Here is a 14,008-nt window from a genome sequence, read left to right as displayed (position 1 = left end):
TCGCCCGACCTTCCCTCTCTTTCTCCCCTCTAGTCTCTCATTCGTGCTCCCAGGGCTGCGGCCATTCGCATTGACCCATTGCAGCCATCGAGAATTCCAGTGACACATAATTATCCTTACTCTTGATCCTTTGGCCCACTCGGGTTGCGCCGACATAGCCTGACGACCCCCATCCCACATGGCCGGAGAATCCCCGACGGATTCGCGCCTCATGGATGGCACTCCATTGAAGCGCTCTTCTTCTCTCGCCGGCTTCGAGTCTCCCCAGCCGGCGAATCACTCGGACCGGCCTCCGCCTCCCAAGATCTCCAAAGCGCGTGCCTGTAAGTCTCCCTCCCTTCCCTGCGGATGGTCGATCTCATGCTGATCTCGCCCGCACAGGCGCGGAGTGCAAGCGCCATAAGATCCGCTGCGAGTTTCGCCCTGGAGAGCTGAGCTGCAACAAGTGTCTCCGCAGTGGCATCAAATGCGTGGTCAACGACTTTTCGCAGAAATTTGTCGATGATGATGGGGCGTATGTGCGCGGTCGCTTGGACCCTCCTTACTGGCGTCGTGGAGCACGAACACTGACAATTAGCGTCATAGATGGAAATCCCAGGCCACGGCGACTATGCAGCAGCTGCAGGCGGCTGTTTCTCATCTCCTGCGACAAGGTGGTTCGCCCGACCTCTCAACCTTTGCCACCAGTGACGTTCCCGACACCTTGAGCCCCGCTACCTCGCATCATGCTCAACGGCCGTCCATTAACCGGTCACATACATACACCAGCCATCAGGAGGGCCCGGGGGTTGTGATGGACGTTACTCGGGAACATTCACAGGAACCTGACCTTCAAGGCCCGGACTTGGTTCCAGCACCTATGCGCAGTCTTTACGAGGTCACCAAGTTGCGCAATCTACGAAACAACCCCATCGAAGCGCCCAAGAAGACTTTATTGGAGGAGGACTTCATTTCGCGCGGTTTGGTTTCGATCCACGAGGCCGAGGAGCTATTCGCCTACTTCAGCCGGACGATGAATCAACTGCTCTGGGGCGGCATCATCCTCGTGCACCGTGATCTGACATCGGTCCGCCGCGCATCGACGCTTCTCTCAACCGCCGTTCTGACTGTGGCGGCCCTTCATATTCCCAACCGCACCGATACCTTGAACCGGTGCTACAGCGAGTATGTCTCTCTGGTGTCGAGTATGGCGCTCACGCGCGCCCACACCCTGGATGATGTCCGCGGTCTCTGCGTCGGAGCCTTCTGGCTGTCTGAGTTGAGCTGGAAGCTGTCTGGCCATGCCGTGCGCATTGCCACCGAAATGGGTCTGCATCAGAGCTACCAACGCCTGACCCGCGGGCACAACGATCAATATGAGCGCGCTCAGCTGTGGTATCTTCTCTATGTGTGTGACCACCATTTCAGCATTGCCTATGGGCGGCCGCCGGTGATCCATGAAGATGTGGCGATCCGCAACTATGAGAGGTTTCTCGAGTTTCCCATGGTCGTCCCCGGGGATATTCGGCTTCTGGCGCAAGTGGCTTTGTTTATGATCCTAACCGAGGCGTACCGGGCTTTCGGCAGCGATACCGAGCAAGCGATGAGCGAGGAAGACTTTGGACAATTGCGAATGTACAATGTCGCGGTAGATCAATGGCGACTGCTGTGGCAGCCTCGATCTGGTACGTTTGTTGATGCCCCGTCGATACTGAAAGCGTTCTAACTGTTTTGATTCCAGCCGACAGCCCCTATGTACGGACCTATCCGTCCAAGGGCGTAGTGTTGCACTACCATTTTGCCAAATTCCAGCTCAACTCGCTCTCCCTGCGCGCACTCTCTCCATCTACGACGCCCGTGTTCTCCATGGACCGCAAGGAATCCGCCAACATTGCCATCTCATCCGCGATGGCCTGTCTAAACATGGTCCTCGAAGAGCCTGACATCCGCGATGCGATCGTGGGAGTGCCTATCTTCACACACACCATGGTGACCTTCTCCGCCGTGTTTTTGTTGAAGGTGGCCATCAATTGGAACTCGGCGTACCTCAGCATCAACGCGCGCCAGGTGCGGCGGCTGGTGGAGCGGGTGATTGAGCTGATGAACTGCGTGTCGGCGGGCGAGCGCCATCTGACCCGGCACATTGCACGGGGGCTGAGCAAGATGATTGAGCGCTTTGACTCGTGGGAGGCTGCCTGGCAAGTGGGTGCGACAAACGGCGCGACAGGGAGTGAGGTTCCTGGGGGCGCCAATGCGATGGCGCAGGGGTTCCCTCCGCCAGATCTGATTTACGATATGGTCGGCACATATGGGTTTGGGCTGGACGAGAACCTGCTGGATCCGAGCATGGCGAATTTCGAATTTCTGGCCCAGTAGTATTGGTGACGATAGACATGCCACTTCGGTAGCGATCGGCTCTGAGATCATGGGGTGAGCCGCTCGCTAAGCAACCTGCTGGTAGGAACTCATTCTAAAACCCTACAGCAAAAAGATATTGTGGCTCGCATTGACTGTGATCTTGTCCGGCTTTAGCACAGACATTGGACCTCAGATTACCCAAGGCCTCAAGCCATTTACCTGCATGATTACTTCATGTGAGCATTGTATAGTAAAGACAGGAAAATTGATATCCTAGTACTATTCAGACCAACTTGACCTTGCGTCTTTCCCAACCCATTGTATCCATTTGGTCCCTAGAGTTGAGTGCAACTGTCAAAAAGCCTACTCTGGTAAAAGAGTCGCTTTCATCGGAACCTTTCAAAATAAGACATAAACAGGATCCCACACCACCAGTCTTCACGTCCAAGTCGCCAAACTTCAGGATAATACAGACATGATGCTCGACCTCTTGATTGAATTTGCTCGAGTCTGCCTCTTGGACCTCGTCTGGCCTGGGCCTGCAGCAGCTGCAATCAAACAGCAATGATTGATCCAGAACTGGTCGTACTTGAAACCCTTGTTCCTGTACCTTGAAACTATCTGTTAGGTTTTTGAATCCAATGCAGGCCGCCTCAAGGGCAATTTGCGACCCCTGCAAAACATTTCCATAGGGGTTGGAAGGGTCGGCAAGTATAATGTGGTGGGAAACAAGCTTTGGTTGGTACTTCTGAAGCCACATAAAATCAGAAGTAATATCGTCCTGGACATTATCTATGGCCACGGGGCCATTCACGCTGGCCCAACTCCAAGTTGGAGCCACATACTCGGGTGTTGGAGTCAAAAGAGAGAACATGCGGCCCCAAGCTAGCCCAGATATGATGTGTTTGCTCCAGATTCCGGCCAGGTAGTCTCCCATCGTGTTATCGCTCATAGCTAGTGCAATCTTTCCAACCACGAGGAGTTTGTCGGAAGGAGGCTCGAATTTGCCCCAAGAGAGCGCGTTCACGCTGTCCGTCCAGGTTTGTAACCGTGCAACTGATTTATCCTTCCCATCATCACTGCCTTGATTGATCTCGGCAAGGGACTGCTGGAGTGCATCCTCCACATAGCGCTGAAAAATGGTTTTATCATAGCCGTTGATCTTAGGGCCAGAGCCTTGGTTTCCAATACTTTTTGCTGCTTCGAATTGGCAGCCTGAAGCACATTCCCAGACCAGCTGCCGATTTGTGAAATGAACAATGCGTGGTGCAAGCATTCTCTCCACGACATTCCAACCAAACATAGCAAGTGGTGATTCTTCAACATTTGACACCCAATGTAGGGCACGTGGTCGGAAAAATCTGTCTTTGCCAGTCCCTAGCGCAGGAGAATAGAGGATCTTCCTGTCGTGAAATAATCCGTGATCGGCTTCTGGTCCAGCAGATGCTGTAAGCATCAACGCTGCCCGGGCGTAGATACTCAAGAAGCCGGATGAGTTCTCCGAAAATTCGCTCGCTGTCATACAGAGCTCTCTTGCCCAGAGATATCGATAGCCCAATCGGCGGGTGACATCGACGGCGTCAGCTATAGCTTTTGGGAAGACCGCGACGTCTAAAGTCACGGGCAGGCCACCTTTCAGTAGTTCCGCGGTGTCCGGAATCTTAGCGTCCCCGGAGTAATGATGGCTTAAGATGATATAGGACCCATTTCGTCCGTCAGAGGAAATGATGCGTGGAGCCACCGCAGGATCCGGGGAAATTTCAATGACCCTTTCAGGCAAAGAAATTGGCTTCGATTGAGAGCAAGTCGTGTGCTCTGCACATTCAGATATCCAAGATGAAATCTGACTCAAGCATCTTTCGTCCTGCGAATTGACTGGAATGTCACGAAGACAATCAAGCCCATCGACGGGCGGACCTAGAAGAGTCAGTATCGCTAGCATAGTTCAGTTACCTTCATGGAGACCGATGCATACCAGCATAATCACTTGCAACACACATGTCAAGGCATAAATCGTCCCAGGACATCGTCATACCAAAGGATCCCGCCTCTCTAGCGTCTAGGCGCTCGTTACAGAAAACCACAACTCGACCGACCAACTTTTCAAGTTGGTCCTTGTAGCGGCTTGAGGACTGCAACATCGAACAGAAAAATCTGCAGGCTTCGCAGCCGTTGTCCGCCTTTACGACGAGATCATTGTATTTACCCAAGGTAACACCAAATGGGCCCTTCAACTCCAGATCCCAAGTGTTACAGTCTTCGCAGAGAGGCATATCGAGCAATGGAAAAACAGGTCAGGACTTGAGAAAGTGGATTGGCTGTCCAATGAAAAAGGAATAGAAAATGTGAAGTTACCGGTACGACGGACGCTTTATATATTAGTGTCCCGTGGTAAGGGTGAACGTTGTTGCCTTCCTCTGAACAATATATGTGTTAAGCCGATATTTCTCTCGTGAGCCCATTTGTAGAGGCTTACTGAAGCCTGGAGCTTTGGACTCAATCCCATGTCGCCTCGCTAACGTGTGCGGGACGGTCGGACCCTCGCAGTGTCGCTGCGCCTCCCCATGACAGAAAAAGAACGGGGGGCATTTGAGAAGTCGGCCCAAGAAATTGGACCTCACACATTACAGCTGACGCGCTTATTCTTTTGCAACCCTAAAAATTTACAATTTATCTACAATTAGATCAAATCCCGGCGGGTAATTCAAGGTACGGGTTGGGAGGTTGTTAGTGTACTTGGTGCCTTAAAGCTCGCATATGGCCTCTCGCACATGACTTATGACTGCCAAAAAATTGCTATTGATGCGTTCACTTTTCCGTGGTCTCGGTCGCTTTCTGAAATAGTGGAAAGGTGGCTAGGACCGGGGTTGCCTGTTGTTGCACCGAGTACGGAAGGAACCGTTGCTGTAATGCGGCTAGTGGGCATGATTAGCGAGCGCCACTGGAGAATATTCAACGAGTAAGAAGAAACAATTCCGTCAACGGCTCACTCAGCCAAGAGACAGACCCCTGAAAGTGAGGACGCTGTAGCCGAGCTTTGAGCTATAACTGACTAGCGAGAGCGATGAAGACGGCTATGCCAATACGAACTTGGCTTTGAATAGTGACTTGGCAGTGCCGTAGAAACATAATTTGCCGATTGCACTCTCCTTTTGACTTGCAAGCCCTTCGTTTCCTTTTGCTACAATTTACCCATTTCAAAATTGGACGATGTTTTCTCGCGCTTTCCTGGTCCTCTGTGGTGCTAGCATTATTGCCGCCCAACAGCACATTGCTGACTCCCCTTTCTTAAACCAATGGCTTGTCGATTCCGGTTATGTATCCATTTCTACAGCTGGCAGTGTACGTGGCGATTGTGAGCATGCGAACGGAAGTACTTTATTGACCTTAACAATTTAGGATGCCACTCACACTACCTATGTTGTCAAATGCGATAACGGCGATGCCAATGTTTGCACGCTACCTAGTGCTGGTGCCACTGTTGTCACAGGCCCGTCATATGTTGGATGTTCATACACCGATCCGTCAGAGCCATTGTGAGAAAACCGCTTCTTAAGAGCATTCATAACCATGAAATACACAACTAATATGATCATAGGTTCTCCTCTGTTGGGTGTAAGTATATCGACTCCGGATCTTCAGCTGCCTGCACCGAGTACCAGTCGGGCCAAAGTGGGACCTATGTAGCCACTTTTTCGAACACAGCTACTCTTCCTGCCTCTGCGATCGCATTGGGCTTTAATACACCTGCTGCTACAAATACGGCTGGTGGTACCAAACACACTTCCGAAGCCAGTGCTGGAAACGCGGCTACTGCTACGACTGAGTCCGCAACTCCTACCGATTCGGGAGCAAGTGAGACCAAAACTGGTGGTGCGGCTGAGATAGCTGGGCTCGGGACTGCACGTTTTGCTGCCGGTGCAGCAGTTCTGGGGGGATTAGGACTGATAATCTAAAATTGCAATCTATTGTCCTAGCATAAACTAAGAGAAGATGGGGTCCTTAATGGGAAATACAAAGGGATTTCGAGGATTTCCTTTTGATTGTACTTGAATAGCGCTAGGGATCATCCTACAAATTAAGTTCAATTCTCTTTCGCACATTGTTCCCTCATTTAAGACGGTTTCCCACCCGAGGGCTATATCGGAGGTGCAATGGGCCACTGCATAAATAGGTAGTATATTGTCAAAGCATTGAACGTATTTTCGTAACGCCCATGAAATGCGCAAACCATCGCACGGTTTTCATGTTCAAGCACTCTTCAGATTCTACTCTATTAAATTTAACATTCAGATTCCTTACTGCATACAGCGATATTCGGAATTAGTTTACCCTCTATACTCTCACCAATTGTTTCCCGGACTCAACGCTAAGCCAATTCTGGTTACTCTCTACAACTTCTGCTCACCTGTAATCGTACATGGCAGACAGTCACAAATAAATCATTGTTATAATACTATAACGATTCATAGAACCACGTAGAGTCAATCCTCTATTCAAACAGACAACAGGCCAAACAAGGACTCTAAGTCCTAGTGATATTTGCTAGTGAAATAACACGAAGTCCCAAGCCATTAGTCCAACACGTATAGCGTATAATACCCACCCTCTCCCCACCCCCTCCCACCACCTCCGCACTACAAAATCATTTACTCTCTTATAGAGCAGCGTGATCGCCCCGAGAACTCAAAAACGTCTCCATAGGCAAGGAATCCTAAGCCAAGCTCATTTACCACCTTTGCACCAGACTTCACGCGACCGCATCCATCTACCTTATGGTTGATTTCCCTCTTCAAGACGCCGGGCCAAACCAAGTCAGGGCCTTTTTAGCTGATGTTCTCATTAAAAAACACGATGCCTCTTCCGAATTCGCCCAATCCACCGCCGACCTCTGGCGCCTAGGCCGTGGAAGCACCCTATATAAATCTTCTAAGAAGGATTTCGTTCAGATCTTTGGGAAGGAAGTTGGTCCGTTCCTTTACGAGAGCGTATATGAAATTAAATACGCTGAGTGGCGGGCCTCCACCTCGGGGATTATTAACTACTGGGCTTTCGTCATTGCCTGTGTTACTCCCGTCTTTTTCTTTACCAAGGCGTCTTACTCTCACTGGCACCCGCAAGCAGTGAAGGATGTAGCATGCGCATTTTTAGTGAGTGGGCTGACGCTGGTGATCTATACAATTCGGGAGTGTCAAGTGCGAGACTCGGACGCCATTCTCTTGGCAGGGGTTCTGGGCTTTGTTTTGACGATTTGTGGTATTATCATTGCCTGTAGTGAACCTAGCTGAAGCAATGATACAACATATCACGTTGTATGATAAGGCAACAAGTACAAGATCCATGATACGGATGACTTGAGAAAAAGCTATTTGGCAGTCTATATAGACAAACAACGAAAATGTCGCTTGGAATTCTTTCAACAAACCTCATTGTTCAGGGTACATCAATGATATCCTATTTTAACGCGGTTTTCTTCAGTCTGGATTATATTGAGCAAATCCCATCAATGTCGTTCGTTGCTGCTCTTATCCTCGGTCTTCTTTGTCTGCGCAATACAAGGCTTGCAAACTCTTGGGCTCCACTGTGCAGAGCTCATCATTAATTTATACCGAGAAGAAGATGTATGGAGAGGCCTTGATGCTCAATGCTGTTCTGGCGGAAGAACCAATGTTCTCGCCATCCAGCCATTCCTCTGCCCTGACGAGCTGGAAGTACGGCATGCTCCTAATATTCGAATCCCTTCTGCATTGACTGCTCGGTCAATCATTCCAACCTTCCTTCGATTCTGAAGAAAACAGGGTTTGGTTCACCATGAACCACGCTGGGTTGTTCGTTATGTCATCTGCGTCACTATCTTTGCATCAGCTCTTACGTTTCTTACGTTCATGAATCCGTAAGGCCCCCAGCCGGTAACGTACGGTCACATACAGACTATTGCAGACGTTATTGACGAATGGACCTTGAACGATAATGGAAGATTTTAGTAGGGAAAAGGCTGCAGAGAAGGAGTTCGGCACGCGGGGATGAGTTCTCTGAAGGAAGATCTAGGACTGATACAGATGAATGCTCGCTACGCTGGTGAAGGTAGTAGGAGCTTCCTTTGAAGTCGCAAGACGGAGCGCTTGAAAAACATCCGTACATTGAAAGTGATTCTCTTCGATCATTTAACTTACGAGGATAGAAATGTAACCCCTTATCCTAGTAATCCAACTCAATAATTTTCTTTTTCTTTTTCTAGAAAAGTTCCGAGACCTACCCACTTTGCAGGTTGGCCAATCCCGTAATCCCGTCAGCGGAAGGCCATTCCATGATAGCTACTTAACTTTTAGTTACTAATCACTAGCATAAGTTATCATTATCAAGCATTTGGCGTCTAGATCCAAGCCAAATACAACCCGCCCACTAACCCTAAATAAGTAAATAGTCGTTTGACACTCATACGGAGTATATTCATCCCGTGTCGACTCCATCACTCCAACGACTCCAAAGTGGCGATTTTCTGATGCAATTATCTCCGCAAAAAGTATTCTGAGGATGTAAAGTTCCTGTACCAGGTTGTGCAGAATACTCTTCGAGTTGTATACGTAATCCATACTATTATTGATGTAGTGCTATTGTAACGATAACCGCGTAGGGGTTGGGGGTCCGATTTTAGAAGCGAATATATCTGAACCATTAAATCTCAAGAATTTCCAGAACTCCATGATTGGGCTAAATGTGACCTGAATAGTACTAGGATACAATAAAATCTCATATTTAAGCTATTATTGTTCAATTATGCTGTAATTTGTCACATTACTATGGTGTTTTGGGTGTCTCACTTACATGTCTCACTCGTTTACCGATTACGTTAAGTATGGAAGATCCGTAAACCCGGATTTTAATACTCTATCTCGACCAAGACAAGGATAGGAAGGTTCTAAGAGACGAACTCCTGACTAGACCCAATTAGTTAGAGCTTTCTAGGATTACAAAGTGCCATTCGGTAACTTAGGGAAGTAACCGTACCGCGTATCTGGCGGCGGTTGTGGATATATTAAGTAGAAATGGGAAGGCGTCGTAAGTCCCATGGCTGTGCCCATTAACTTAGGTAAATGCTGTGCTGTGATATAGATCTTGTGATCACTTCATAGGGTTGCTCTAGTTGGTTAGTTATGAACTTACGTACCCCTGAAATCCAAAACCATGGGCCATATAACCCTTTCTGGCTAGAGGGTAAGTGGCAGCCACTTAAAGATCCACCATTTAATTGTTAAGCATTTAACGCCTAGACCCTTGGCAGATGCCACCCGCCCTACTAAGCCTAAATAGGTATATACAGTTTGTACACTCATATGGAGTACATCCAGTCGAAATCACTCCGTATCGTCTCCGTCGACCCCAACGACTCCAAAGCGGAGATCCTCGGATTCTCTAGTGCTTATTGCTATTTTGGATTAGGAAGAAATTTGGTTTCCGTGCACCACTCGATGGAGACATTCTTGCGGTAGAAACGAAGTTGACGACGCTCCATCATCTCGTAGCGATATCGGGTCTGAGTTTGTTATTACTTATAAGAGGGCCCTCATCCAACCCCTCTTCCAGCCAGGTTGTTATCCTCACTCAAGATTATCTTCCAGATTTACCCTATTGAGTGATCAAAATGAAAAGCTTCTTCCTTTTGCTAGGCCTTGCCGGCTATGCTGCTTCGCAGTGTCCCTTTGCAGGGCTTTCGAGCAGTAGCATTCCTTCGAGTCCGCCCTTGTACAGCGATGACACGGACGCTTACATGACCACCGACTCGGGTACTCCGATCCAAGACCAGCTGAGTCTGAAGGTCGGGACCCGGGGTCCAACTGCCTTGGAGGACTTCATGTTCCGTCAAAAGCTTCAGCACTTCGATCATGAGCGCGTAAGTTGATTAATGTTCATCACCAGACAACAGCAAGACTAACTATGATTAGATTCCCGAACGTGTTGTGCATGCCAGAGGAGTTGGAGCGTATGGAACCTTCACTTCCTACGGCAATTGGTCCAACATCACCGCAGCCGATTTCCTCAGCGCTGAGGGGAAGCAGACAGATACTTTTGTACGATTCTCCACGGTTCAAGGATTCAGAGGCAGTCCAGACACTGTTCGTGATATGCACGGATTTGCCACCAGGTTCTACACTGATGAAGGCAACTATGGTGAGCTAGCCCCTTCGTAGAGTTTCGATCCTCCCGATGTTAACAGGTTGAATGAAACAGATATCGTCGGAGTGACTGTACCCACCTTCTTCATCCAGGATGCCAGCCAGTTCCCTGATCTGGTTCATGCGATCAAGCCCGAGCCTCAGACCGAGATACCCCAGGGTGGCACCGCCCACACTACTGCCTATGACTTCTTCTCCTCCCAGCCTAGTGCTTTGCATACCGTACTGTGGTTCATGGCTGGCCATGGCATCCCGCGTTCTTTCCGCCATGTAAACGGATATGGTGTGCATGCTTACCGCTTTGTGACCAATGCTGGTGACTCTGTCTACGTCCGAATCCAGTGGAGAAGTCTACAGGGCGTTGCTAGTATGGTTTGGGAAGAAGCCCAGGCGGCTGCTGGTAAGAACTTCGACTATCATCGCCAGGATCTGTACAATGCTATCGATCAGGGCCACTTCCCCGAATACGAGCTTGGTGTCCAGATTGTCAAGGAATCTGACGCCCTGGCCTACGGCTTTGATATCCTGGACCCTACCAAGTTCCTCCCGGAAAATGTCGTCCCTGTGACCTGGCTTGGAAAGATGCAGCTCAACCGCAATGTCCTCAACTACTTCGCCGAGACAGAGCAAGTTGGCTTTCAGCCTGGCCATGTCGTTCGTGGCATCGACTTTTCCGAGGATCCTCTTCTCCAGGGTCGTATTTACTCCTACCTTGACACCCAGCTCCAGCGTCATGGATCCGCCAACTTTGAGCAACTTCCCATCAACCGCCCTCGATCAAGTGTTCACAACAACAACCGTGATGGTTTCATGCAGCCCACCATTTTCACAAACCAGTATGCGTACACACCAAATACCTTGAATGGTGGCTCTCCAATGCAGGCAAACCAGACCGTTGGGAATGGGTTTTTCACTTCCCCCGACCGTTTCTATAACGGTTACCTGGTTCGCGAGCAAAGCCCAACCTTTAACGACCACTACTCCCAGCCCCGTCTGTTCTGGAACTCCCTTGTCCCCGAGGAGCAGCAAATGATTGTCAATGCACTCCGTTTCGAAATTTCGCATGTCACTGAAGTGTCTGTGATCCAAAATATGGTGACCCAGCTGAACATGATTGACAATGACCTCGCCTGCCGCGTTGGTGCAGCCCTGCATATTCCATGCCCTGCTCCCAACCCTACTTACTACCATAACAACAAGACTGTCGGAGTCAGCGCGTTCCAACCACTGTACAACATTTCTGGCTTGCAGGTTGCTTTCCTTGCTTCCCAGGCCTACCCTGATTCTCTTACCCAGGGTATGAAGCTCGCTGAGAGCCTGGCTTCCGCACAGGTCGATGTCACCATCATCTCGGAGACCTTGCAGAACGCTAATGTAACCTACTCCGCTGCGGATGGGTCTCTCTACGACGCAGTCATTGTCGCAGATGGAGTTCAGAATCTGTTCTCCCCAAGCAGCTTCACCAAGCAGCCCGAAAGCACCCCCGACATGCCCACAACTGTGTCTCCTTACTCGAGTCTGTTCCCTGCTGGCCGTCCCCTCCAGATCCTGGTGGATGCATTCAAGTACGGGAAGACTGTGGGAGCTCTTGGATCCGGTGATTTGGCCTTGACAATGGCTGAAATCGCACCGAACGTCCCTGGCGTTTTCTTTGCGCAAACCATTAGCTCCTCTTTCATCTCGGACCTCCGAAGTGCATTGACGACCTTCAAATGGCTGAACCGTTTCACCCTGGACTCTAACTGAGCGTGCCAAATAGACGACCAAACGAGTATCTGATGTTGTTTCCAGTAGCAACTGATTTAGAGCGCATCTAATACTATTTGAAGGAGAGTGTTGTCTAGTATCCAGTTCATATTGAATTTGAAGCTACTCGTTAGAACTATATGTGAGCTGTAAATTTAGTGATAGATTGTCAATTTGAGAAGAATTTCTTCGACTTGTTCTTGGACGTATTATAGCAAAATTTGTTAATAACTATCAGTATAATGCAACTTAACCTGCTCGAAGTTTCCTTGTCTGGTCCCAAGTGATCATCTGTCCAATATTAATCTGCGGGTGCAGCAAATGATCTGAAACAATTGGATCGTTAGCAAAACGAGACCTACCACTCCTTCAATCCAATCGGCCCAGTACATGTCCAGTGTTTGTGACTCAACTTGTTATTCTCAACCTCATCCACGATCGCCACCGCCATGTCCTCAGCGGGGCCGACGGGGCCGACAGGGCCGATGGTCGACGTCACCAATTATTCACCACGGGGAAAACGGGATAACTTCTTTCACGACCGAGAGCGAAGTACTGCTTGTAAAATATTCGCTAGAACCTGAATAATCAATACTCTGTATCTTGATACTTTATATGTGTTCTGATATCTCACTTAAACCTCTCCGCCCAAAAACCTTTACTTCTTCCAAGGAATAGCAACACGATGCAAAAGGCCACGCGTGCAATTTTTACCGACCAGGACGGCAAGCCGTACATTGGCACAGTCGATGAAATCTACGAGCCGTTGCCAAATGAGGTTCTTGTTAAGGTTCAATTTTCTGGAATCAACCCGGCCGATGTGGTTCATGCGAGACTTGGATTCACCAACACTGTCGCGGGGTACGACTTTTCTGGTATCGTTGTCAAAGCAGGCAGTGCAAAAAAAGATAAATTCAAACCCGACGACCGCGTCCTTGGATTTGCTGCGCCTCTTCTAGATAAACCAAAGCAGTATGGCGTGCACCAGGAATTCCATTGCGCCCGACAGTTCATCTACCATGTTCCCCCTTCTATGCCCATGGAAGATGCGGCTTGCTTCATGGTTGTAACCCATACCGCAGCTGATGCTCTCTTCAATCAGCTCCAGCTTAGTTTTGAACATGAGACTGAGCCCCTTTTGGTATGGGGTGGCTCAAGTGCTGTTGGAAGTGCTATCATCCAATTTGCCAAAAAGGCAGGATGTTACCCTATTATCACCACTGCGTCCCCTAAGAATCATGCGAAGCTCCTAAGCATCGGTGCAACGGAGTGTTTTGATTATAATGACAATGAGGTTGTGGAGAAAATTCAATCTGCTCTCTCCAAGCATACCACTAAGCCGCTAAAAAGGGTGGTGGATTCGGTTGTGTCCAGCGAACAGCCTTCGTCAACCAGCCTCTGTGAGGCTTGCGTGAATGACTCAAGCGACGCTTTGTTTACTTCTGCAATTCCTGCTTCGAGCGATGCGAAGAACCAGTGGAGTCACATCTTTGCCTGCAGAAATGTCGATCTGGAATACAAACTTCCGAATGGACTTGTGGTCAAACATGCCGCCGATCAGGCCATGAAAGAAAAAATCGACCAAGCTGTCAGCTGGGCTATTTCAAACTATGGAAAAGGATACTGTATGCCAAATGTCGTGATTGTGAAGGGCGGAGAGGAAGGAATTCGTGCCATGCTTGACGTTTCAGCTGGCAAGGCCAGCATGCAAAAGTTTGTGATTGAGCATCCTATCTGAAGAAATCGGGATA

At 49.1% G+C, this 14,008-nt stretch overlaps 5 protein-coding genes across 5 annotated transcripts; 4 read left to right on the top strand and 1 right to left on the bottom strand.

Moving 5' to 3' along the window:
* Window positions 1-178: 178 nt before the first annotated feature.
* Window positions 179-2,355, top strand: N7510_002088 (putative C6 transcription factor; the record flags this gene model as incomplete). Its single annotated transcript, XM_056974015.1, has 4 exons — window positions 179-323; window positions 382-514; window positions 586-1,664; window positions 1,721-2,355. 4 exons carry the CDS (start codon window positions 179-181, stop codon window positions 2,353-2,355), a joined length of 1,992 nt encoding a protein of 663 aa, XP_056839132.1.
* Window positions 2,356-2,620: 265 nt separating this feature from the next.
* N7510_002087 (putative HET domain protein) lies at window positions 2,621-4,279 on the bottom strand (the record flags this gene model as incomplete). Its single annotated transcript, XM_056974014.1, has 1 exon — window positions 2,621-4,279. The coding sequence occupies one exon, from the start codon at window positions 4,277-4,279 to the stop codon at window positions 2,621-2,623; it is 1,659 nt and encodes a 552-aa protein (XP_056839131.1).
* A 1,268-nt stretch (window positions 4,280-5,547) lies between these two features.
* N7510_002086 (uncharacterized protein) lies at window positions 5,548-6,293 on the top strand (the record flags this gene model as incomplete). The annotated part of the gene is made up of 3 exons (XM_056974013.1): window positions 5,548-5,679; window positions 5,737-5,873; window positions 5,936-6,293. The coding sequence occupies 3 exons, from the start codon at window positions 5,548-5,550 to the stop codon at window positions 6,291-6,293; spliced, it is 627 nt and encodes a 208-aa protein (XP_056839130.1).
* A 3,686-nt stretch (window positions 6,294-9,979) lies between these two features.
* On the top strand, window positions 9,980-12,257 carry cat1 (catalase catB; the record flags this gene model as incomplete). The annotated part of the gene is made up of 3 exons (XM_056974012.1): window positions 9,980-10,228; window positions 10,281-10,506; window positions 10,567-12,257. 3 exons carry the CDS (start codon window positions 9,980-9,982, stop codon window positions 12,255-12,257), a joined length of 2,166 nt encoding a protein of 721 aa, XP_056839129.1.
* Window positions 12,258-12,942: 685 nt separating this feature from the next.
* On the top strand, window positions 12,943-13,995 carry N7510_002084 (zinc-binding alcohol dehydrogenase family protein; the record flags this gene model as incomplete). The annotated part of the gene is made up of 1 exon (XM_056974011.1): window positions 12,943-13,995. The coding sequence occupies one exon, from the start codon at window positions 12,943-12,945 to the stop codon at window positions 13,993-13,995; it is 1,053 nt and encodes a 350-aa protein (XP_056839128.1).
* Between the last annotated feature and the right edge of the window lie 13 nt (window positions 13,996-14,008).

Source organism: Penicillium lagena (genome assembly GCF_028827675.1).
Source record: "Penicillium lagena strain IBT 129212 chromosome Unknown utg000001l_segment0_segment0, whole genome shotgun sequence".
Taxonomy (NCBI): domain Eukaryota; kingdom Fungi; phylum Ascomycota; class Eurotiomycetes; order Eurotiales; family Aspergillaceae; genus Penicillium; species Penicillium lagena.
The sequence above is the reverse complement of the archived record's forward strand: the minus strand, read 5'-3'. Positions and strand labels throughout refer to the sequence as shown.